The sequence below is a fragment of the Falco cherrug genome, chromosome 5, assembly GCF_023634085.1.
Source record: "Falco cherrug isolate bFalChe1 chromosome 5, bFalChe1.pri, whole genome shotgun sequence".
Lineage (NCBI taxonomy): Eukaryota > Metazoa > Chordata > Aves > Falconiformes > Falconidae > Falco > Falco cherrug.
Window position 1 is genome coordinate 87,164,547 of NC_073701.1, and position 25,319 is coordinate 87,189,865.

A 25,319-nucleotide genomic window follows, 5' to 3' on the forward strand; every position below is an offset into this window, starting at 1 on the left:
TCATACCAAACTGAAATGACATTTCTAATTATATTTGACATTTCTAGTGTATCGTTTGAATGGTCTTCATGGTAGTTACAAAGAAGAGTCAAAAAAAATAAAATTGCATGTTTAGTGTGATGATGGCTGGAAAAATAGAAGAGTTCTAAGGAGCAGAACACTGACCTCACCTTTCTTCAGGAAACAAGAATGCTGTCTGGTCTATACATATTCCAGTACATAATTCCCTCCTTGTTAATCTCCTACTTCTTCTAACTATCAAACCTTAAAAAATTAAATAAAAGGGGAAGTATATTAGACTGCGACCTTCACAAAACCATACATTTATACTGACCCAGTACATTTCCACAAGGTTTTGGGAAGAAAGAGGTAGAATTTAATTGGCTGTAGTGTGAAGTCAAGGGTCTTGTACAAAACACAGATATGCTGCACCTAATGACTCATCTGCTTTCATTAAAACTCATCTGGTTCAGGTGGTACCAGGTTGCAAATTGATCGTAAAAGTGGTTTGATTAGTCTCAGTTCTTAGATGATCTCAGGAGCTCCAGATGTGACAGCAAGAATCCTGAAGAGGTTCCAGGTGTTCCTGGCCACCTCATTGCTCTGCTTCTAATCTGCAGAAATCGTACAGCTGTGGGCAATAGGAACAACTGGTGATATAGCTGACTGGCAGAGGGAAAGACTGAAAACTGGTGAGGGAACAACAGTTGTGCTTAAAATAAACTGTGTTTGTACAGGTGAGTAATAACACAAATATATATGGTTTTTAGAGAAAGATTACGAACCTTTTAAAAATATAGGTCCTGCTTATAATGAGGTTTACAACATCCTGTCAAGTACAGTGAACTGCGCATTCGTGCCTTGTACTTTGACTAACACATCACACAAGAGGTACGTAAGCAAGAGTTTTTCTTCTTTAAGTATATTTTTCAAAGAAAAGATAAAATTCTGTTCTTCTGTGATTTGCTGAATAGGCTAGAAATCCACAACCTAATTTTTCAGTTTTGCTTGTAGTAACTTTATTTATAAATCTGTGATCCACAAGCACACAAACTTTTAATCTTTAGACATGTAATTTGTTCTATTAAAGGTAGTGGAACTGTTGATCTGAATGAAAATTATGTGTAAATGTAAGAATTCATAGAAAATTTGGATCTATCCAAGCTGGAGAAGTAGGCTGACAGGAGCCTTATGAACCTCAACAAGGACAAACCCAAATGCCTGCACTTGGGAAGGCACAGCTCCTTGCAATGATACAGGCTGGGAGCTGACAGCTGGGGAGCAGCTCTGTGGAAAAAGCCCTGGGGGCCCTGCCGGGCAGGGACAAGAGCATGAGCCAGCGGCGCCCTGGCAGCAGCAAGGGCCACCCACCTCCTGGGCTGCAGGAGCAGAGACAGTAGGTCAAGGATTCACAGCAGTGTATGGCAGGAGGGCAAGAGACAACAGGTATCAGCTGGAACAAGACAGGTTTGGCCTGAATATACAGAAAAATGTTCTGACTGCGACAACAGTTGCCAAAAGATGTTGCGCAGTCTCCATCCTTAGAGGTTGTCAAGAGTGGGTAAGGCAGCTACTCAGATCTCGTGGCTGACCCTGCTTTAGCAGACGGTCGGATGGGTGACATCCTGAAGTCACTCCCAACCTGAGTTTTCCTGTTCCCTAAGACCACATCTTCTATGACTGAGAAGATCTTAGTTGTTTGTGCTTTTGGAAAGAACGCAGCCTAGAAGAGTTATTCGAAGAAGCATACGACCTATTTATCAGTTTTACCTAAGCGCAATCCGGCCCGTATAGATGAAGAGATCACAGTTTTGGCCGCTTCCCTCAGGACTGTAACCGCGTTGGAAACCGTGGGCTCCCGAAGCAGCCACCAACCGCTCTCGGCAGGTTGAGAGTACCCTCTGCCGGCTTCAGGCGGGCGCTGCCAGAACCTGCCGCGAGCCACGGGAGCCGCACCGCGGACAGCCCCATCGCAGCGCCGCACAGCTGTGCATCTCTGCCAGGGGCAAACAGCTGTGCAGTAATTCATCATCTACAAAGGGAGCGCCTGAAGCAACACCGCACCACGCCCGCCGCACAGCTCTCTTCCCCAAACAACTGGAATTCCAGAGCTGTCATCCCGTTAGGATGCCTGTCTTGTCAAATAGCCTGTCAAACGCCATCTGTGTGAGGAGCTTTAACATAAAAGAAAACTTATTCCGGGGACACTCTGTTTGTTTTGAACATGAACAGTGTGCAATGAATTGATAACAGAATTATGTCCTAAAAGACAGAACAGCTTGTGTCTTAATGACTCATCTTTCTCCCTTGCGAGCTCACGGGAAGAGTTTATCCAGCTCACACTGAAATCAAATTTCTTGTTGCGAAGTTGACATCAGGTAGGAAGAATTTATTTTAATCACTGCATATATTATAATGTGTAATGAAAAAAGAAAGTTACGAAGTACTTCAATTGAAAGGTGTTTATTAATCTATATATGGCACATAGGTCTATACATACCTACCTACAAAAGTATTTCTTTATAAACATAAGCATTTAGATGTATAGATGAATAAATTAAAAATGCAGCGGAGACACAATTCTTTATTTTCTAACCTGATTGCTAAGGAGAAGCTTGTGCTTCAGTCTAGGCTCTTGGGCAAAATTATTGAAGAGCTCCAAGAGATTGCCACTGATGGCGGCTACCATGCCAACCCTTTCTGGTGGCTGCTTCCTGCACCCGACAACTGCTCATTCCCTCTTCTCCATTCCCAGTGATGTGTGAGCTTTTTATTTGCCAATGCTGAGCAGCCACAGCTGACCTTGCTGTTACTTGATAAATAAATGAAACAATAACTTTCTTAAAGTATGTCACAAAGCCACTGAGGGGACACACTCATACAGTAAGAATTTTGAACTTCTCAAGAGCAAGTCACAATTGATCTTAGTATTGAAACTACATGTTTCATTGCTGCCAGGAGTTATGGCTACCCATTTCCTTTACATAACTGCACTTCATATGAAAATGTCAGCTGTTGTTTTGCTTTTCTAAATGGTAGTTTCTGGACCTCTTTGCTTCACTGCTGGAAAACGTGACATTGCTTAGTCCAGGAACCGAGTGATTCGAAAGCAGACTGAAAAACTGCATATTATGTTAAATGTCAAAGAGGAATCTCAGTTCCCTGAATCTGTTTCTCTTCCACCTTTTACAAGGCAAAGTTCTTATATAGGACCATCTTGTATGTCTGTACCTCAAATGAGGCCATGAATACACCTGCATTCAGGAGAGTTTTTATTTATTGTGCTAGTCATTAAACAGAATTACTATCAAATGAGCACCTGACAATATCTTCTGATAGATAAAATAATAGGGAATGATGGAAAAGACATTACCTCAGCAATTTCATAACTAGATACTGCATTTCCAAATGGCATAGAGCGAATAATTCCACACTAGCAAGGGAAGAATGAGATGACCCGCAAGGTCTCTCCTGTTAGAATACTAAATAATTTATTCACGCATCCCTTTTTGGGGCAGCCTTCTTTATCTAGGGGAAAAAAAAAAAAAATGTAGGTCACCTTATTTTTTTTGTTTTAAACTGTGTGTTCCTCCTTCCTCCTCCTCTTTCTCCTTTATTAAAAAAAGCGCCTTTTTTCTAAAAAAAGAATAAGAAATATTAAAGAAAAACAGTATTGTTTTGAATTAGAAATTAACTTCTTACAGGTACACAGAATGCGCAAGAATAACAGGATCCAGACCAGATTCCTCGAAGACACTGAAAAAATTATTGTGAAGCAGAACTGATTTAATTTAAGGTACCTTTTCTTTTTCCCTGAAGGACTATAAATACCCTTAGTACAGGTATGATATCTGTCAAAAAGAGGACAGAAAGTACTGGGTTTATACAGTTATTGCATATATAGTCCACCAAAATTATATACTACGTGGACATTATGTATTTGCAAAACTTGAAGTACCATCATCAAAGTATCCATAATTTCTCAGATATGCTTAGAAATACTGACATAGCAGCCCCAAGATGTATTTAAAGATGACTGTTCCAACATTAACAAATTTAACCTGAGCATTCATCTTACAGCTAGTATGAAATCCAACTTTTTACTTTTTTCCTTTTAAAAAAAAAATTAAAAAAAAATTATTTCCCTCTTGGACCTACTGTGCCCTGTGAACACAGAAGAATTTAGCAAGAGAGGAATGTTCCTCCTAGCTGCACAACTTTCTAGCTACTTACTCAAGCAGTTCCTTCACTAGTGGATGCAGTGGTAGATGTGGATCCTACATATCGAATGCTGTGATGCAAACTGGGGAATGGATGAGGATTAGGGAATGACTCTATTTAACAAAAGCAAACCAAAAAGATGACCCTCAGCCCCAAAGAGCCTACAGTTTCCCTACTGACAAAAGCTAAATTAGGAGGGTCAAATTCAAGAAAAAAGGATCATCAAGTAGAGAATATTTTTACCTCAGCAGTAGACCAACTAGTATAACCAAATACCGTATTGCCATCAAAGCAACAGCAGGATCATAACCCTTGATGTCAGGAGAGTAGACCTTGGCCTGTTCAGGGATCTGTTCGGAAGGGAAACTAAGGCAGACAGCCCCAGACAGAAGGGTCCAGGACAGCTGGTTGATTTTCAGAGATTGCCTTCTCCAATCCTGACGCATTGAGAATCAAGCAAAGGTGGCAGGAAGCTGTCATGAATGAACAAGGAGTTCCTGACTAAACTCGGGACGTAAAAAGGAACATGTGAGGTGGAAACAGGGGCAAGTGACCCAGAAGGAATACAGACACTGTCTTAGTATGAAGGGATGGGATCAAAAAAGCCAAAGCCCACCTGCAGTAGAACCAGGAAGGAATCTGAAGAGCATCAAGGGCTGCTGCAGGCATGCCTGCAGCAAATGAAAGATGGCAGAAACCATGAGGCCACTGCTGTGAGCGGGGGACCACGTGACAAAGGACACAGAAAAGGCCAAGGTACTCAATGGCTTCTTTGCTTTGGTCATTACTAGTAGGATTTGCCTTCAGGATTCCCAGGCCTGTGGGAATGTCTGGAACAAGGAAGACTCACCTGGAGGAGAATCAGATTAGGGAACATTTAATCAAGCTGGACAGACCGCAAGCCCGTGGGGCCTGATGGGACGCACCCATTGAGTGCTGTGGAGGCTAGCCCAGGCTACTGCAAAGCCATTCGTGATCAACTTTGGAAAGTCATACCAATTGGAAGAAGTTCCTGAGGACATGAAGAAGGCAAGGTCGTTGAGTGTCTGTTCCTGAAGATACTCAAACCCCAAGTAACCATGGTCCTGAGCAACAAGGTCCTGCTCTAGCTGACCCTGCTTTGAGCAGGGTTGTTGGACTAGACAACCTCTGAAGGCACATTCTGTCCTCAACCATTCTGCGATTTTGTCTCAAAATCATTTTGCTTACATTCTTGGCAGTAGAAAAGCTCAGTTTTGGTCAAGTGGCAGAATAAGTTCTGTCAGCAGCAAGTATAAGTGTGAAAGAGTTAACTGGGTCTCAGGCACATTCAGGAGACAGGTCGCCAACTTCCTTACAGTCCAACTTCAGTGGACAACCACAGCTGATGTGATCAGGACTCGCAGCTCATGGTCATAACCCCATACTAGCAAATCAGGCTGATGCTAGGCCAGGCCAGGCCCGCTTAGCTCAAGGCACAGGACACCACAGTGTGCCAGGAGCAGAGTAAAACAGTATGTATTTAGGTTTACATTACAGTTTAGAGTTATGTAATCACGCTCTCTGCAGTCTGGACTTCTAGATTCCACTCTAGGAGCCCAGCACCTACTAGGCATGAGCAAGGTGCCAACCACAGCTCTAACCTGTTCTAATGGCCAGACTTTGATGTCTACATTCTAGATAGCCAAAGTCAAGCAAGCTAGGTATGTGCTCCTAGCCAAAAACACCTCTCAAACCTCCCCCACCCAGGACACGAATGAGCCTAACTTTTCATTCCTTTTACAGAAATTGCATGTAATCAGCAAGTTCCATCTACTGATGATACCTATTTCCCAAAAAAACACCCACCAAAAAAAGCCCCCACACACCTAAAAGAACACACAAACTTGTGTGACCTCACTTGTTTCTTTTGATGTGTGGCCAGGTGTAGCCTTGCACATCTGGTTGTTATTTGACCTAGTGGTTAGAGCCCTCTCAGAAAGCAGGAGAAATAAATCCAGGTCTAGGTTTCTTACGCCTCCCAGCAGATTATCCCAGGAGATTCGTCTGCCTTCCAGATTGTAGGTTTAAGAGGTCTGAATTCAACAGGATTAACAGCGACTCCTGCTCACCCCCAAGAAATTCAACAAACACAGGGTAATAAGGACATGCCCGTCATTTCAACTACTTTACATATAGCAGTGTGTGTAACACAGAACAATCAGCAGACTAGAAATTAAGTTTTATTATTCCAGCCCTGTAAGAATAAGTATTACCTTGGATACCTTTAAAAATAATTTTAAAAAAAGTTAAAACAAAGACAGTAAGGCTACATAAAAAGAGCTCTAATGCAACAAAAATACAATTTCAAAGGTACTTTCAAGTAAGAAATCTACAAGTGCAGGAAGGAGGATCTGGGAAACGCCAGGCCTGTCAGCCTGACCTTGATGCCAGGGAAGGGTATGGAGCAGATCATCCTGAGTGCCATCACACAGCACATGCAGGTAAAACCAGGGCATCAGGGTCAGCCAGCATGGGTTTATGAAAAGCAGGTCCTCCTTGATGAGCCTGATCTCCTTCTATGACAAGATGACCTGCCTAGTGGATGAAGGAAAGGCTGTGGATGCTGTCTGCCTGGACTTTAGTAAACCCTTTGACACTGTTTCCCACAGCATTCTCCTGGAGAAACTGTCTGCTCGTGGCTTGGACAGGTATACTCTGCTGGGTTAAAAACTGGCTGGATGGCTAAGCCCAAAGAGTGGTGGTGAGTGGAGTCACATCCCGCTGGCAGCTGGTCACAAGTGGTGTTCTCCAGGGCTCTGTGCTGGCACCAGCCCTGTTTAATGTCTTTATCGATGATCTGGACAAGGGGATCGAGTGCACCCTCAGTCAGTTTGCAGATAGCACCAAGTTGAGGGGGGAGTGTTGATCTGCTGGGGGGCAGGAGGCTCTGCAGAGGGGTCTGGGCAGGCTGAGCCGATGGGCTGAGGCCAATGGTAGGAGGTTCAACAAGGCTCAGTGCCGGGTCCTGCGCTTGGGTCACACCAGCCCCACGCAGTGCTACAGGCTTGGGGAGGAGTGGCTGGAAAGCTGCCTGGCAGAAAAGGACCTGGGGGTGCTGGCTGATGGCCAGCTGAGCATGAGCCAGCCGTGTGCCCAGGTGGCCAAGAACAATAGCATCCAGGCTTGTATCTGAAAGAGCGTGGCCAGCAGGACTAGGGAAGTTGTTGTCCACTTATACTCAGCACTGGTGAGTATATACACCTCAAATAACTGTGTTCAGGTTTGGGCCCCTCACTTTGAGAAAGACATCGAGGTGTGGAGTATGCCCAGAGATGGGCAATGAGGCTGGTGGAGGGTCTGGAGCGCAAGTCTTATGAGGAGCGGGTGAGAGAACTGGGGTTGTTTAGCCTGGAGAAAAAGAGGCTCAGGGGGGATCTTATTGCTCTCTGCTGCTACCTGAAAGGAGGTTGTAGGCAAGTGGGGGTGGGTCTCTTCTCCCAGATAAAACCCGATAGGACAAGAGGAAATGGCCTCAAGTTGTGCCAGGGGAAGTTAGACTGGACATCAGGTCAAATTTCACTGAAAAGGTGGTCAAGCACTGGCACATGCTGCCCAGGGAGGTGGTGGAATCGCCATCCCTGGAGGTGTTTAAAAACCATGTAGGTGTGGTGCTTAGGGGCACGGTTAGTGGACTTGGCAGTCCTGGGTTGATGGTTGGACTTGATCATCTTAAAGGTCTTTTCCAATGTAAACAATCCCATGACTCTAAGAAAGAAAATCTAATAATACTAGTGCAAAAGAAAGACTACTACATTAGCATCCATTAAAATCTAAGGGAAATATAATCTTAATTCTAAGAGAAATCTGAGGAAAAAAAAATCCTTGCAAATGCATTTGAGCTCTATCTGCAGATCATATTTGGATTAATATTGGAACTGAAACCAGAAAGTTAGATATGGTGTGAAATGGCTGAAAAAGATGAGAAAATTTCCATTTTGATCCAAGGAAGGAAAAAAAAGCAGACAGTTGCTTTGAATAACCTCAGAAGTTTCCTTTCAGAACAGATAAACTACAATCTAAGAAAATAACTCATGCCAGACTGATAGACAGGGAAGGAAAGGGAGGAGTATCAGGTCAGCTAGGACCATTATGGAGAACTGTTTTGTATTGCTGCAATGTATGATCCAGAACTGCTTGGGGTTTTTTTTTTAAAGGTTTTTTTTTTATATTTTTTTTTTTTTTGTCTCTCCCCATGCATTCTTTTCAGTTAGTCACTTGTTAAGGCAGTCTTGAATTATTTGTAATGCTAACTTTGTGTTGTATTAAGAATAGTCTGAAAGCATCTTGAAAGACAAGTTGCACTCTGTCAAGAAGAATTAACATGCACGTAATGCTGTATGCACTGGGAGCTTAACATTCAAAATGTGATTTGGTGATTTTCACCATTCTTGGTGCTTTTTCAACTTCAAATGTCAGTTCAAAGGCTAATAAAGACAATTGCCTTACTGAAGAGTACCTCTCCCATACGTACTAGCATGATGTATGATCAGTCCTTGTCAATCATAAAAAGTGTTCTGTTTGTACAATATATCCCACATGTTCTAGTGACCTCTGTCCTGATCTTGTCTATAACCTATGGACTTTGGCACATCTCCTGAGAGAATTTGAAGCCTTTCAGGTGATCTCTGACTTCCTGAATTACCTAATTCATCAAGTTTTTCTGCAAAACAGACTACTTTTACCCTACTTGTGAATGGATGGTATTACACTTTGCATAGAACTCCGTGCCTATGAGACACATGCTGGGAATTCACACCAAAGAATAAATTCAGTATTATATCCCAATACTCACATGAAAAACATTTCAGCACATGCTTTGATTCCTAAGTTTAGACACCGCAGGAGGATTTTGGTATACATGCGGCATACTTGAGAGTGCTTTACTGGCACTCTTTAGAGCTTTAATTGAAACAAGCAGGTCTGTAGGTTTGCTTGTTCCTGGATCTTCTGTGGAGTACAGCTATAACCTTATCCCTTAAAGTGGCTAGAGAGTACCAAACCATTGCATTTCCCATTGCAAAAAGTGCTTAGTCTAAGGTTAAGAAACCCCAAAGAAGTACCAAGGCAAACTAGCAAAAGGGATGCCATTTTTAGTTGACACTCACAGTATGAAGTTTACAAAATAATAGGCGTGAATCTGGAAGTTCAAGGTTTACCTTGGTATTTATGACAAAGTACCTAACCAATACTTCACTTAGGCATAAATCTTGTTTGTGGGATCTCTCATATCACTTGAGGTATTTACTAACCTATTCATATAATTGGACATGAGACCTGTAATTCCAGGCAACCCTAAGTACAAAGTCTTATACTACAAAACGAGATCTCCCTACAAGGTAATGAAAAATTTAATGGGAAAAGCTCGCTTTTTTTTAGCGCTAGGCAGTTGACACATGCAGTAGAAAGCGTTCCTACCCTGGACTGGTTTAGTTAACCCAAAGTACTTGGCATGCACTCTGTTTCTGCTAATCAGTTTAAATCCTGCTCCCCCATCCCCCTCACTGATTATGAGGGGCAAAACCCAAAACAGCCGAGAGTCCAGTTTAAGGTTGGGGGTTGGTGGTGGGGAGGAATAAATCAAATCAAAATTTTTATTTCCAACCTTAGTAATCACAGTCTGAAGCAGTAAAATGAGGATACAGAATAAAACCAGAGGAGAGAGGACTAACTCCTTAGAAACTCAGCACTGAGAGGCATAAAGCAGTAGCATAGTGTCAAGTATTTATCAATTATGCAACTTGGTCAATATTCCTTCAGAGAAAGCTCTAAATATTTGAATTTACCCTTCTGGGCCCCTGACTTAGCAAGTTTATTCAAAATGATTCAACGCAGAGCAACAGGTACTAACAACTGGGGGGCAGGAATTGATGTCAGAGAATTGATGAAAAATATATTAGTGACTACTAATACCCAGGTACCACATCCATATGTTTCCTAGGAAACAACACTACAATGGTTCTACTGTTGTAATGAAAGGCTGAAAACATTATTCTCTGGAACCGAACAACAGTTTAGTTACAGCGGACTATTCTCATTGCTTTTGCAGGTTAGACTAGGAAGAGTTTCTCCTCTCTCTCACCAAAGAAAAAACAAACTCTTGAAGTTTTTGTTTTCATTGCTTCATCCCAGAGTTGAGCTTAACTAGAACAGATTCAGTTAGGGCTTTTTGTCTAGAGCTTTGGGTGGGGAGGAACTGGAAAGTAAATGCTTCCACAGTGTAGTTAAGAACTTCACCAGGTATCCCCCTGACTCCCAACTAACTTGAAGGGAGCTTAGAATACCAAGTTCTTCTTCATATGAGGAAACATTATTTCAAGTTTGTAACGTTAATAGAAGAGTTTGTACTTGAGAGACAATTCTGCTGATCATGAGCTGACGGCAGTTCTTAAACAGAACTGACATTTCATATTACTATTAACAAGGACCATTTTGTCCATTATGTGGAACACCAGGGAGTTAAGTGTCAGTGACTGAGCGACAATGACAAACTACCCTCCTATAAGATCCTTAAAGCCTATTATTACTAACCGGCTACACATGTACTAAAAAAACCCTAAAGATCCTCCAGCTGTATTCCCTGTGCTCCCCAAACTGCCTACTTTTTCCTCCTTTTAATTTAGCACTTACTAAATAAAACACCTACCCTACAACTTGCAAGATACATGGCACATAGTCCCATCTCTGGCAATTGCAGCTGAGAAAGCAATGAAGTTTTCATTCTCAGACTGGCAAATTAAGAAACAATAAGATGTAATAGCTGAAGGAAAATAAAGAAAATCGTTACAGATACTTCAGTAATTCTGGGTATTTAAACTACAGCACACAAGATCAGCTTAGACAGGTTTTAACATAAGAATCCAATGGAATCCTTTCACAGAAGTATCTATTGCTGTCCCTAAACTGAACCGTGACTTAGTCTGAACAAAGAAGTCTTCAGTAGTATACAAGTGTTTGGCCTGCACTGCCCAACAGGTCAATCCTGTTCATACCTTTTTTTTTTTTTTAACTTCCCCTTACCTCAGGATACTGTTTCTAATTTCTTCATAGCCAAGCCCAAAATATGCTGCTCTTAGCTGTATTCTGCAATCCCACCTTCTGTTCCCTGTATTCAGCATTGCAATGTATTCCAAACCTCACTCACTTCCGTCAGACTTCTAAGTACTGGGGGTCCTTCGCTTATTTACAGCTGTGATGGGCCTGCAAAATATAAGAGTTTTAGCTCTTTATCTGCCTTTTAAGCTTAGGGACCACATGTAGGAAGTTGTGTCTATGCTGTGCTTATTATCTTTGCCTCTAAAATGGCAAAAGAGATAAAATAAACTGATCATAGTATGCTTGCTCTGAAAAAGACAGGAAGCTATTACATGCAGCAGCAGACTGTAGTTAGTCGTGTATCCCTCAGTCCCAGCGTACTTGCGTAACATCTGGGAGCTACCGAGTACAGGTGTTAGCCAAACCTACTTTTCATCACTGTATAAAATAATTCATGTACTTTATGCAAGTATCTGCAAGAAAGACTTAAGTTTCCAAAGGTAGGAAGACAAGTTTGACATAATTCTTTCTTCAGAGGAAAGTGTGTGTTTGTTGTGTTTTTCTTTCTTCTTTTTTATTTTCCCCTCCCCATATACATTCCAGTACAACTGAGTGCTGGAATTCAGTGCTACATTGAAATACAGTGCTTACAAGGTTCTTTTTTTTTTTTTTTTTCTTCTTTTCTTTTTTTTTTTTTTTTCCACTGCCTAAATGAAAAACAGACATCACAACCCAGCAAGGTACTAACACCTTAAAAAATTTTAAGGCACATTCCAACAAAATAAACTTTTATTGAATGCAGTATTAGGCATTCTATTTCATTTAAGGGAGCAGTGCCTCCCCCCCAAAGAGATTCCCTTTGACAGTTTCTGAAAGCTGTATTTCAGTTAAAGAAATATTTCTCACGTCAAGAAACAACAAACTTGAGTCTAAATTTTTCTTGATTTATGAAGTGCAACTAAGTCCTTCCAACTGATGATAGTTTTCAGTAGGCACTAGAAGGAGAGGCCTGCAATTTGTTTGCAATTGCTGGGAACAGTGTTATGTTAATTCAAATTTTGTACCAACCCATCTAGAGTATTGTTCTTGAAGAATTATATAAAAAGTGCCATTTGAGAATAAAGAAATGCAGCTTAAAGAGCAGTTTATCACCATTTAAAAAACAAAATCTTAATGGCAACCTGCATATTTAATACCATTTCCACAGTACGTCAGCTAGCAGAGGCTTAGTCCAATAATTTAGAACTTTAGATAGGAATGTCTTTTCATTCTGAATGCCGATCATAAGTCATCATGTCCAGTAGGTGATGGCTCAGTTATTCCACTCTGTACTTCCTCTCCTGTGAAATTAAGTATCATAATTAAAATACAAATGTATTATTATACAACATAACTTTTGACATTAGGAAATTTTTAAACAGAAACCCAAATCAACATATTTATCAAGACTAGAGAAGCAATGAAACCATTCTCCTAGTCTATAAGCTTATTGGTTTTGTGTGGGGTTTTTTTTTTTCTTTTTTTCTAGATGCAAACAAAACATTTCAAATAAACTGGTACGACATTGTTAGTGGAAGAAAAAAGCAGCATAGCTGTTTCTATTCTAAGCTTTTGTTTTCAGCTATTCACAGTGACCTTCCTCCTTTTCACATGACCTATCAAAAGAAATTCTGGTATTTAAAAACAAAAAGCAAGTATTACTCAGAATTGTTTTCTATAGTGCAAACTACTCAGTTCAGATGTTAAAAGTGCCTTTAAAAAAGCTGAGCAATTTTATTATATCAGCAAAAGCATTAACCTAAGGAAAAAGCCAAGCCAATTTGTCAACTTCTCATTTTGCTGTTATTATCATAAAATGTCAGGCCACATTTAAAAAAAATCATAGTAACTGCGTGAGCACCTGCACAGGAAAAGCATGGAACTGATTTTAAAGAACTACTAACAATGAGTACTGAAAGTGTAAGGTCTGAACTGAATGGCCTTGAGTAGCAATGCTACACAGATCTTTACAACTTACTAGTACAAGATGGAAAAAGCAGTCTTGGGGGGGACACAGAAAAACCCAAACAAACTAAGAAGTAGAAAGAAAATAAAAGGTATGAAATTGAGCATCTCTCATGTATTCTCCTACAACCTTTACTGCAAAATAATCCTGTCTTCCACTTTGGAATTATAAAAAAAAAGCCTTGACAAGAGTAATGAAACACTAATGAACATAACTCTGCCCATAATGTGTCATACATCCTAGAGCAAATTACACATGAATTTCTTGACTGAAGATATAGATTAAGTCAAGCAAAATGGATCCCTACTACTGAAAGATAGATGTCTTCTCCATATTCACCTTCACACCAGCTCTGCCACTTACGGGATCACAAAACAAATAAATTCAGCTCATTCATCCAGCAAAAAGTTCTGCTTAATCTTCTGAGATTTCAGTGAGTTGAAGCAGCTGGCATGCAATCAGATAAACTCTTGAGCCATTACAATTAACAATAAAGGAAAAAAAGGTGGGGAGGAGGAAGACGTCCTTTTTGTCATAGCAGTAATCTGCTAGTTCACTTCATGTAATGAAGCTAGACACTTCAGTGACTTGCAAACACAACCGTAAGTAAAAAAATACCAACACATGAACAAGACAGACATTTAAAGATTCCACTATCTTTAAGCAAGAAAGCGTGCATGTCAGAATGTGGCCTACACCACAAACTACTTGACATAGACCACAGCAGTAGAAAGATCAGGAATTATACAGGAGAGTTTACATGCAACTAGACCCTTTGACAGAAATACAGCTCCAAGTTGTCAATACAGACTGTTTTTCAAAAAATCTGTCACTGAAAAGCCACTTGCCTGTTTTTACAGTTTGAACACACGTTCCGTCCTTATCTTCAAACCCTTCTGAACATACACACTTGTAACTACCTGAAGTATTAACACAGTCTTGATTCTCTTTCACACAGACCTTTTCAGGAAGGCTACATTCATCTATATCTAGAGACAGGATAGGGAAAGAAAGAGTCCACTGCTGTTATCTTGTTATAAAACTTACTTGTATTCAGTCATATAAACAAAATTCTATTCAAACATAACAAACACCGAGGAGCAGAACACTGCTTCAACAGATTTAACTTTTGTTAAAATAATCTGTTATGGTTCTTCATGATTTAGACTGTGCTTCAAATTTATTCAGATACTACTGTTTTTTTATGTTTTGCAGGCCCCTGTGTGGAGAAATGAATTAAGCAACGGTACTTGTCTTAACCTACTGAAGAGTTCCCACAGCCATTTTCTATTGATGCCATCAAAGTACAAGTAAAGGGAAGGGAGTCTATAAATACTACATCAGAGTTAACAGCTACTTCAGATTGTGCGTACCTTCTGATCTTCCCCAGAAAGAAACTCTAATTTCACTCTTTTTACTATCACTTCACATAAAAAATCATTATGAATTAGTATCGTTTGAACGGACATTAATGAATTAACAGGAAGGCAACAGAAGCTACATTATGCTCCTGCCTTTCTGTTACAAAATAAATACAGATGCACACTTCTAATGAAGTAGTAGATAACCGACAAGAGACTCGTGTATTTGTTTCCTGAATCTGCTATAAAATACTTTGTTCCTTTTGTAGGAGTGTTTCACCTTTAAGCCCTGTCATGCCTATTAGCTCAATAATATAAAGGAAGTTATAAAGCAAGTCATTGCTGCTAATACCAAAATGACTGGGTTCATTTTGATAGGCTTGAAAACTGGAGCAGACAAACATGCATGTACTTAACAGCTCCCAAGCGTGGCTAACCAAAAGTGAGCCAACTGGTGTTCTACCATGTACTGCCAAATCCACCAACCTGTACACTTTTCATCTTCCTTCATGTATCCAGATGCGCAGGTCTTACACTTGTCAGAACCTTCCCCTGTGCAACCTACACAGCTGGCATCACACGCTAAAGATAAAAAAAATTTAAGTATAAAAATTCTTGTATCTGCTGCTTAAAGTACCACACTTAAAGTCAGTCATCTTAGCCACACAAGGAATCACAGAATGGTTTAGGTGGGAAAGGACAAAGCCTGCCTAGTTTTAACCGCCCTGCCATGGGCAGGGACACCTTCCACTAGACCAGGCTGCTCAAAGCCCCATCCAACCTGGGCTGAACACTTCCAGGGATGGGGCAGCCACAGCTTCTCTGGGCAACCTGCTCCAGTGTCTCACCTGTAAAGTATGTCTGTATCACCTCACAGTAAAGAATTTCTTCCTAATATCTAATCTAAATCTACCTTCTTTCAGCTTAAAACAGTTATCCCTTGTCCTACTGTCACTACACACTCCAACAAAGAATCCCTCCCCACCTCTCCTGTAGGCCCCCTTTAGGTACTGGAAGGCTGCTATAGTCCCTGAAGCCTTCTCTTCTCTAGGCTAAACAACCTCAGCTCTCTCAGCCTGTCCTTGTAGGAGAGATGTTTCAGCCCCCAATCATCTTTGTGGTCCTCCTCCAGTCCCATAGAAGCAAGTCCATGTCTTCGTTATTCTGGGGGGGGTCCCAGAGCTGAGCACAGTGCTCCAGGTGGGGTGCCACAAGAGCAGAGTAGAAATACCCAGAAATCTCTTGCTTTCCTCATAAAATAGGTCCAAAGCCTCATCCTCCCCATGCCCAGTCAGGACTGGACCACACTATACTAAAAGCCTGGTATCATGCCCTTTCTAGCATTACATTAGGATTCTAGATGATAAAGTGCAATAGCAGATTAAAAAGAAACCTTTGCATGAGAAAGATCCATCTGTGTTCAAACAGTACTGGTGATCTTTGCAAGGAGAAGTAGCACACTCATCTAAATCTGAAAGATAAAGTGATGTTACTTAAAATAGTAGTCACGATTAAATAGCCAGATTAATACTTCAGAACTTTGCTCTGAGATCTCTTAAGAACTGGTCCCCAGAAGCTATAAACTTCAACTGACTGCAATGAGAGTAATTGTTACAGTGAATTCAGAATCAGATATGCAACACGTCAGACACATGAGTAACATGGTAACATACACCATTTTGTTCAGCTTCAACTTACATTAACAAATCAAAACTGATCCTCAGAAGATATTTTGTGATGACAGTAACAGACATACCAGAAACTCAAGAGTTCAAATTAAATAAAACTTCCAGAATACCTGCCCATCCTTGTCATTTTCAAGTCAGTGTTTTGCATGCATTTATGCTTTTTATACAAATAGCATAACAAACAAGCAGACAGACTCCTCTTATGGAATACTGTTGATTTCTCTACTCCTGTATTACCAAACTATGGATCTTTTTTAAGTATTAAAAAAGTTACACGAATGTATACACATACACTGTTTACTTTTCAACACAAAGCAAATTGGAGAGAACGCCAGGTTACGGTTAGGACCAGTCAAGCTGAAAACCAGTTTTACCTGGGAAGTTAAAATATGCCAGTCTTGTCATTTCAAGGAAAAGGCACAACAGTATTCAAAACTAAAAGTCAGACAGAGAAAGGCTATTTCAGTCTCCTTGCTATCTATTTCATCATGCTGCTGCAGACATAATACGTACTAATTACTGAACCAATTTATACTTTGTCAATTGCAATGGTTTGGAAAAAAAACAGCTGCATAGAAGACAATACTAGATCATCTTAAAAATGCTCTTAGAAGTGTTCAGCAGCTGCCTAAGCAAGTACCACAGGAGCTGCAATTCAAGTCCTAGTTCTCATTATCACTTTTAAGAAGCAGTGTTCACATAACTTCTAAGATACTGTTCCCAGACATCATGTTAAGGGTCTTTAATGGGACCCATTCAACCAGTCAGACAGAATGTGTTACTCTTCCCGTAGTGCCTCCCTGCATTGGGACTATTTTTATTAATGGGTTTTTCCTTACATGTTTCACATATACCTCATAAACCAAGAGAAATGCTAAGTTAGAAACAGGTAAGAAAATAATGGAAGTACTGAGCTTAATGTCTCCTGGCATTTCCCTCCAGTAATAGGAAGAGTTAGTGGGCCTGACTTTTAGTGAAATATTTGAACTCTTGCAGGGCCGAGCATTTATAAACATAGAGTAATCTGAAGATAATTGTGCAATTACTACAAAATATGTAGATAAGCTGAGAGAAATCCTCCAGTAGTTGATAAAGTAGTTAAAAATCAAGAGCAGAGCACTGTTTAGCATTCAAATCAACACAAAAAATGTGTTTTAAAAGGAACAACCTATTTGCTGCTATCTGTACTCCACTAAATTAAAAAGAAACACAGTGAACAGTTTGATAAAGACAACTATATTCACCAGGCAATCAGTGGGGATGAAATACTGCTTTCCTGCAACATGAAACAAGTTAGGAAAAGAGAGACTATGATCTATAAAAATCTAAACTGACAGAACACTTCCATAAAATACAGTAAAAGTCAATGTGAGGTCATCTAGCCTCACTAGATAACATTGCTACAAAACCTGTTTGAAGTCTACCAAACATTACTCACCCACACAAGCTGCTTCTTCATTTTTAATCCAGCCTTCTTTACAGTCCTGGCAGTCCTTGTCACTTGAACCAGTACAAGTTTTACAGGCAGTGTGGCAGGCTGAGGTAAGAGAAAACTACAATCTGAGTTTTGCTGAGAGATTCCAAGGCAAGTTTGGGCACACAAATTCTCAAAGAAAACCCTATTTAGTATCTTCTGGAAGCTATCTTATTTTAGCAGCTTGACCCTCCCCACTAACAAGATTAAATCTTGATGTGATGGAGGTATCATTTACAAAACCGCAACTCTATCCTAAAAGCAACCAAAAAACCCAAAACAATCCCAACTCACCCACCCCCCAAAAAAAAGCCAGAAAGCCAAACCTGGCAATTACAGTCATCTGCACCACTTAAAACAGTGCCATGAAACTCTAGTGACTAGAACTACACGAGACTCCACACTCCCACCTAGCAAATCCTCAGGCTACTTCATCTGCCACTAACCACAAGCGCAATGTGTGAAATAATACTAATCTGAAGAATTTCAGAAGGAAACATACTAGAAATCCAGTTGCATATGCATATTTATATATACATATCTATATAAAAATTACATGCATAAGCAACACACAAATATAATATATGCATGTTATAGATTGTAATATAAAATAAATCATACAGAATCATACAGCCAAAAAGCCAACACAGATTGTGTCGAAAAACAATCTTATCAGACCCCGTGGATTTAGTTGCTGCAGAATCTCATTCAAGATCTAAAACCAGAAGCAAATCTGCCTAACTTAAAAAGTTTTCTCCTAGAACCTGACTCGTTTCAAAAAATCTACATAGTCCATAGTACAATTCAGCTGTTTCCATGCCCATTTACTCCATCCAGTTAAGCTTATCTAAGACATGAGGAAAAGCTAGCTTTCAAAGTAGTCCCCTATGCAGCGATTCTAGCTCATTATTTTTGTATAATACTTGGGGGCTACGGGCGGGGACAAAGCTTGCTCTCCCTCCCTCATGACACAGATGAATTCCGCTTCTCAATTTAAAGGAGGGAGCTATTGGGGTGTGGGGGGTGGAGTGGTGTGCGTGAAGGCAGTCTGGACAGATGACTTAGCAAAACCTTAGAATTTCACCAAACTGACATGTCGTTTCTGGTTAAAGCCGAGTAACAAAACTGTAACTTTTTTGTTTTCACATTTGTCAGTTTCAATTCTTTCTAGTTTTGTTTACAAAAAATGAAGAAGGAAGGCAAAGATCTAAGCACCTGTCAAAAACTGTTACCTGTACAAACAGAATGCGTCTCGTTTCTCAAGGAACTGAAGTAACCATTAGAACAGTCCAAACAAAAGTCTCCAGTGTACTCCTTGTTACAGCTACATGAGCCATCTCCACCTCTGGTACCATCACCATCACAGTGGCCATTTCCATGGCAAGGTCTTTCTGATCCACCACGACAAGCTAAAAAGCATCAAAAATACTTTAAAATCAGATGTTAAAGGAAATTACTTCCTATTCTCAGCCACAAGCACCTGAAATCCCTCCCTCTTCAGAGGCAGTAAAATGTAAACAAAACAAAACAAAACCAAACAAGCAGTCACACAAAACCAGGATGTAATTTCCAACATCTTTTTTCCTTTGAGAGCAACTGAAGGGTTTGCCACAAGGAATGCTCAGTAATGCATTCAAGTATAAGAGTAACTCAAAACAATCTCCAGGGAAGTTTAGCTATAAATTTAATTTTGTGTAAACACCATAGCTTAGAATTTTATCTATTTTCCTAGCTTCCTGGCTAAAGTTAGTATCTTTATTTATTCTGGATTACTGAGGATGTTCACACTACAGTTGGAAAAAAACTACTAGCAATCATTTAGATTAATACCAGGAATTGGCACTTAATTTTTAACAATATAAGAGGCCAAAGCCAATCTCTAATAAGGTGCAAGGGTTTAGAGATTTATAAATTGTACAAACTTCAGGGGTCAAAATACCTCCTTTACTATTTTTGCATCAAAGACCTTAGTTTCACCTAATTGCCTCCCACCTGCTTTTATCCAATTTTTCCCATTGCTTTTTTAACTAATCCTCAGCTGTGAATTTCTTCATTTAATCCCCAACAGCATTTTGGCCATTCTACTCTTGAAACTGGTCAAGGACTGTTGTCTAAATAGCTTCTGAAAGGCCACCTAAACAATAAACTTGATGTCACAGAGAGGCTCCAAGCATGGGTCAGATGTGGATGTGAGCATCAGATCAGATGGATTCTGCACATGAAAGTAACCCTTGATAACTTTGTACAGTATTTCATGCCCAGAAAACTACTCTCCAGGCAGGATGCTCGCAAGGCAGCTACCTAACTATCAGGCAGCTGGCAGGTACATACTACACAGTACCTGGTATCTCATGCAAAACACCGATACTTCATGTATTTGTCCATGTTATGAAAGACTGAAACAGGCAAAAAGAACGTTATCTGCTACTGTATTTTTCAAAAGAAAAATTACCGAGGCAATCTGGTCCATAAGTTCCAGCAGGACAGCAAACTTCTATTGTTTCTATGCAAAACCACTTAAACAAATCAGGATACTTCTTCTTTCTGTATATGAAAGACATCAATTTATCAATAAAAAGAACAAAGATTCTTTAAAAGCCAACCAGTGCAACTGAACCTACACAATCCAGTAGATTAGTCTATCACACATGACAAATTACAAACGTATCTTTTCTATCTCTCTATTTATTTTCTATTCTGAAGATGATCTTATTTCAGGAACCATTTTCTAGAAGTCGTCCTCCAATATGGGATGAATTTACCTTTTAAACTACTACAATACGATTAACATACTCAAATTTTATAGATTAAGTTTAGGAAAGATGTGAAATAAGAGCAACCAATAAAATCAATTCGTCTTGATAGGTACACAACACCTTTTTGTATTTTAACACCCAATTTTTAGGGAAGGTTATATATATATAGTTTACAGTCTTGTTTACTCCTTCCTCTTAAAGATAACTGCTGCATCTTTGTCTCAACTGTGCAGAAGATAACCCAGGAACCATATTAATGTTTGCTCAAATTACTGTCAAACTGAGGACAGCTGCCTGTTAAATTCTCCTCTTATTTTTAGCATAACTCAAGTATTATTTTAGAAGGCTATTTTTTAACATTAAGAAGTTAGTTATGTGCTACTCTAGCACTAGCACACACACACCCAATTAACAATGAATTCGCTAGATATTATTTTGCAAGCAAGCATGAGGACTACTACAGTTCTAAACAACAATGGACAGATCTCAGTATCACACTGATGCTGAAGTCAAAGGCTTAGATACTCTGTAGCCCAACAGAAGTCTTCAGCAATTCCCGAGGCACGTACAGCTTCTCTTTCCAAACTATTACATCTGGCTATATTGACTCCAAAGCTTAGGCCCTGAAAAGTAAATTTACTGGGTACCACATGTAACGTAACACCTTGTGAAAAGGCATCAAAAGGTATTCACAGACAAAGAAAATGTCTTTGGAAACTACCACGGAAACAGAATGACATTCAGGTATCACAGGTTAAAGGACAGAAGGCAAAGTTAATCAACTGCACTCAAAAGATCTATTAAATACAGAAACTATCAAAAAACCCAATGCATTTTATGAATGGTTTTGTTTATTTTAGGAAGTCTACTTTGTCAAATTCTCCACTTTAAGACTCATTTCTTTCTCATTCTGCAAATTTAAGACTCTGGGTTGCACAGCTTGCCTTTCTGGAAGGCATGTCCTATGAAGAGCAGCTAAGGACTTTGGGCTTGTCTAGTTTGGAAAAGGAGGCTGAGGGGCAACCTCATTCCTCTCTGCAGCTTCCCGAGGAGTGGAGAAGCAGGTCCTGATCCCTTCTCCCTGGTATCCAGTGATAGGACACATGGGAACGGTTCAAAGCTGTACCAAGGGAGGTTCAGACTGGACACTAGGAAGCATTTCTTTACTGAGAGGCTGGTCAGACAGTGGAACAGCCTCCCTAGGCATGGTTGATGTCCCAAGCCTGTCAGTGTTTAAAAGGCACTTGGACAATGCCCTTAACAACATGCTTTAACTTTTGGTCAGCCCTAAAATGATCAGGCAGTTGGACTAAATGATCGCTTCCAACTGAAGTATTCTATTCTATGCTAGTCTAACATGCCAATTGAAGGGAGCAGAATAAAGTATACACAATCCTGTATAGTTAGGTAAAAGGATATAAAAAGCAATAAAGCAGTCATTAAGAGCAAAGTGAGTTATCAAAATTCCCTATCCAGTTATGAAATGTTATAATGGCTGTTTACCCTATTGAATTCCAGCTGATTGGGAATGCTGACAGTCTAAAGTAGTTAAAAAAAAAAATACTTAGAAGAAACATGATTTGAAATTGGAATAAAAAAAGATCTTAAGAGATCTAAATTCTACAATGCCATCCTTTCGCTAATTATAACAGTACATAAAAAGCTTAGCTGTAACAGAAATCACAGGCTAGCTTAGAAAATAGAAAAGTCAGCTGCTACAATACCATCCTCAAGAGTTTTGAGTTCTAGACTTATTAGAAGCAACTATTTCTTTGATTGCCAAGAGAACAAAATAATGTTTCAGAAAAAAAAGCAAACAAACAAAAAACCCACAAGAACCTGAGAATCCCTTGCAGTTTTATGACAAAGGAAAACAAAAAAGTAAACCTCAAACTTTCCAGTATTAGTTTGCCTCAAAACCCCAGTGGTAACTGAGTAGACAGTATAGGAGAAGCAAGACTGGATGTTTTGGTGTAACACTTCCAGAACTGAAAACAAAAAAGTACACAATACAGCAGCACATGCTATTAGAAGTCAGCCTGAACCTACCTGCACTCAATGGCAACTCCTGAAGGACAATGCAGAATCACCCCTAGTGCTATTGTTCAGGCACAAGATTTAACATTAATTGTTCATCCTCTTCGATAACTTTACCCACACAAAGATCTCCACAAAAAGATTTGATACTTACAGTTTGAACCACCATTTCTCTATATGTTCTTCATGCTCTTCTACCATGTTATTACATTCAAAGTTACTACTGTCGCACAGGTTCTCTATGATCTCTACAAGACGAATTTCGCTGCAAGTGGAGAATGCAAACCGTAAGTTTAACTTAAACATTTGACACCACTCAAGACATGACAGAGATGCTAGACTTCCAGAAGCCTAGATACTTTATCAGTTTACTCTGTGTTCTGAATTAATCCCAAAACAAAGCAAGTATTAGAATAAAGAACTAATGAACATCACTTCAAGCAGAAAAATTAGAAGGATGTCCACAAGAACCACTTTGGCTTGCTTGCATTTATTATGTCTGCAGATTGTAGACCGACAGATTTTTAGCTTTCTGGCTAATTTTGAGTGCAGTATTTTTCTCTTAAGTTCAATGATACATTTCACGTATTGTCCATACTTGATACAAGCCCATGAAGCTCACTAACCCAAGTTTAGAAATCGCACCCTTACACCTCAATGCTCCAATTAATATTAAAAAGTGAATTTGAAATTTGGAAGAAAGATATTAGATCACTTTGCTCGGTAATCAAACATGTATACAAGAGTACTGTAATCTGCACCTTTTCTAGTTTTCTGTTTGGCACTGAAATAGTGACAACTCTAGGGAGCAGATACTGCTTTAATTCTAAAACAACTATTGCAATGCTCCACACCTTTTATGACTACTAATTAACTATTGACCATTATTTGAAATAACAATTTTAGGGTTTTAATAGGTAAACAGAAAAAAACCTATTGCGACCAATGTTGGTATTTACTTTTGTTGCTTTCACAAACAAGGCAAATAAAGGCAGTAATAAGGAGGCTTCAGTCTTTACTGTAATCTTTACGTTATAACGTAATGTTACCTTTTAAGCAATAAGAATTTAAGGCTTGGACATGTGAAACTTTAGCTGCAACATTCAATATTTAAGTCCAGACAAACACCGGTACACTCAAGTAATGCAGTGGACATAAAACATAGCTGAATGAGATGCACTGAGATAGCTCACCTGGACTCATACTTCGACAGTGTCTTCTCTTCCCAAGCAGTGTTCCCACCACCAAAGTTCTTTTTAGCTGTATCTGCTAATCCCTACAAATGAAAAGTACAAAAAGAGCGTAAGTTGCAGAGTTTGTTTCTCAAAAATTAAGGGCAATAGTAAAGGTTTATACAAAAGTTGTGAAAAGTGCCACGCAGAAACTTTGGTAAAGCTCTGATGCTACTGATCAAACTGTTAAGTGAAAGAAACAGCTAGTAACAACATGAGAAGTGAGAAAGCATATGTTACAGCATAACAGGACTGAATTTTCATAACGCATAAACAAGGCCTTGTTACAGTCTCCACTTATGCCGGGCACCATACACGAACAAAACTTTACACCCTTCTTTAAGTTCTCAGGAACTTTGTTCATCAGTTGAACAGCACCTCTACTTCTGTTTTGACAGCACTTTGCCCAAATTTCACCGTGTTGGAACTTCAACGCACAACTGTAATTCACCACGATCGACACAACTTCCCCAAGTCACAGTCAGTACCTACGGAACCATCGCACCTTACAAAAGCCACCCGCTGCACGTCAAGCGGCCCAGCAGCCTACAGCAGCGAGCGCACACCCAAGGCACGTCAGAGCACCGGAGACAAGCCGAGGCCGCCCCTCGCTGCCGACACAGCCCGCACTGCCACGGCGCAGGGCCGCTGCCAGCGGACGCGGAATCTCCGGGGGCCGCCGCCCGCACAGCCAGCCCCGGCACCGAGCCATCGCCGGCAGCAAAGCCCAACCGGCTCCGCGGCCCAGCGGCTGCAGCCGTTACCGGAGCCGGGCGCGGACCGCTGCCGCCCGTCAGCCTGGCCAAGCGCTGCTGCCGCTGACCGGGCACCCGGCGGAAGCGCTCCCCGAGTCCGGGCGCGGGGCTCCGAGCTGCGGGGCGTAACGCCGGGCAGCCCCGGGGGCCGCAGACCCGCACCGCGCCCGACGGGCAGCCCCTCAGAGCGGCGGGCGCCGAGCGGCCTGCACCGCTGCCGCCGCGCCTCGGGCTGCCGGCGAGACCCCCCCTGCCGCCCCCCTGCCCCACGGCCCGGCCGCCGCCGCCCCCCCGCGGCCCCGCAGCCCACCTGGTTGAACCTGTCCACGATGCCCCGGCAGGTGGAGCACGCCAGGCGCCGCCGCTCGCCAGCGCCCAGGGCGGGCGGCAGCGTCAACAGGGCAGCGCAGAGCGCCAGCCACAGGGACGCCCGGCCCGGGCGAGACACGGGGCCCGGCCTCATGGCGAGGGGAGCCCCGGGGACGCGGAGCGGGGCCGCCCCAGCCGCCGCACCGAGCCCGCGTCAGCGCCGGCCGCGCGCAGCGCGCTCGCCCCGCCCCGGCCCCCGTAGCGACCGGCCCGCGAGCCCCATTCAGATTTCCGCGTCTGCCCCGCGCACGCCCCGGCCGCAGGCGCGCGTTGGCGGCGGCGGGGGAGAGCAGGGACGTGGCCCAATCGGCGCCCGCCACGCTCCGGACCAATCGGAGCCCCCCGCGTGCGCAGGGAGCCGAGCAGGG

The 25,319-nt window shown here is 41.3% G+C and overlaps 1 protein-coding gene and 1 long non-coding RNA gene across 3 annotated transcripts; one reads left to right on the plus strand and one right to left on the minus strand.

Moving 5' to 3' along the window:
• Window positions 1–2,052: 2,052 nt before the first annotated feature.
• Window positions 2,053–15,117, plus strand: LOC129736151 (uncharacterized). Of its 2 annotated transcripts, none has more exons than XR_008732373.1 (3): window positions 2,053–2,166; window positions 3,705–3,796; window positions 14,495–15,117. It is a non-coding gene; the product is annotated as an uncharacterized LOC129736151 (long non-coding RNA). The 2 variants fall into 2 exon arrangements; XR_008732372.1 differs by having other exon boundaries at window positions 2,057–2,378.
• On the minus strand, window positions 12,046–25,216 carry CRELD2 (cysteine rich with EGF like domains 2). Its single transcript, XM_055711250.1, has 10 exons — window positions 24,893–25,216; window positions 23,789–23,871; window positions 22,750–22,860; window positions 20,255–20,346; window positions 19,035–19,211; window positions 17,767–17,865; window positions 16,034–16,111; window positions 15,127–15,222; window positions 14,128–14,268; window positions 12,046–12,614 (listed from the first exon to the last, which is right to left on the minus strand). Exons 1-10 carry the CDS (start codon window positions 25,043–25,045, stop codon window positions 12,556–12,558), a joined length of 1,089 nt encoding a protein of 362 aa, XP_055567225.1. The 5' UTR covers window positions 25,046–25,216; the 3' UTR covers window positions 12,046–12,555.
• Between the last annotated feature and the right edge of the window lie 103 nt (window positions 25,217–25,319).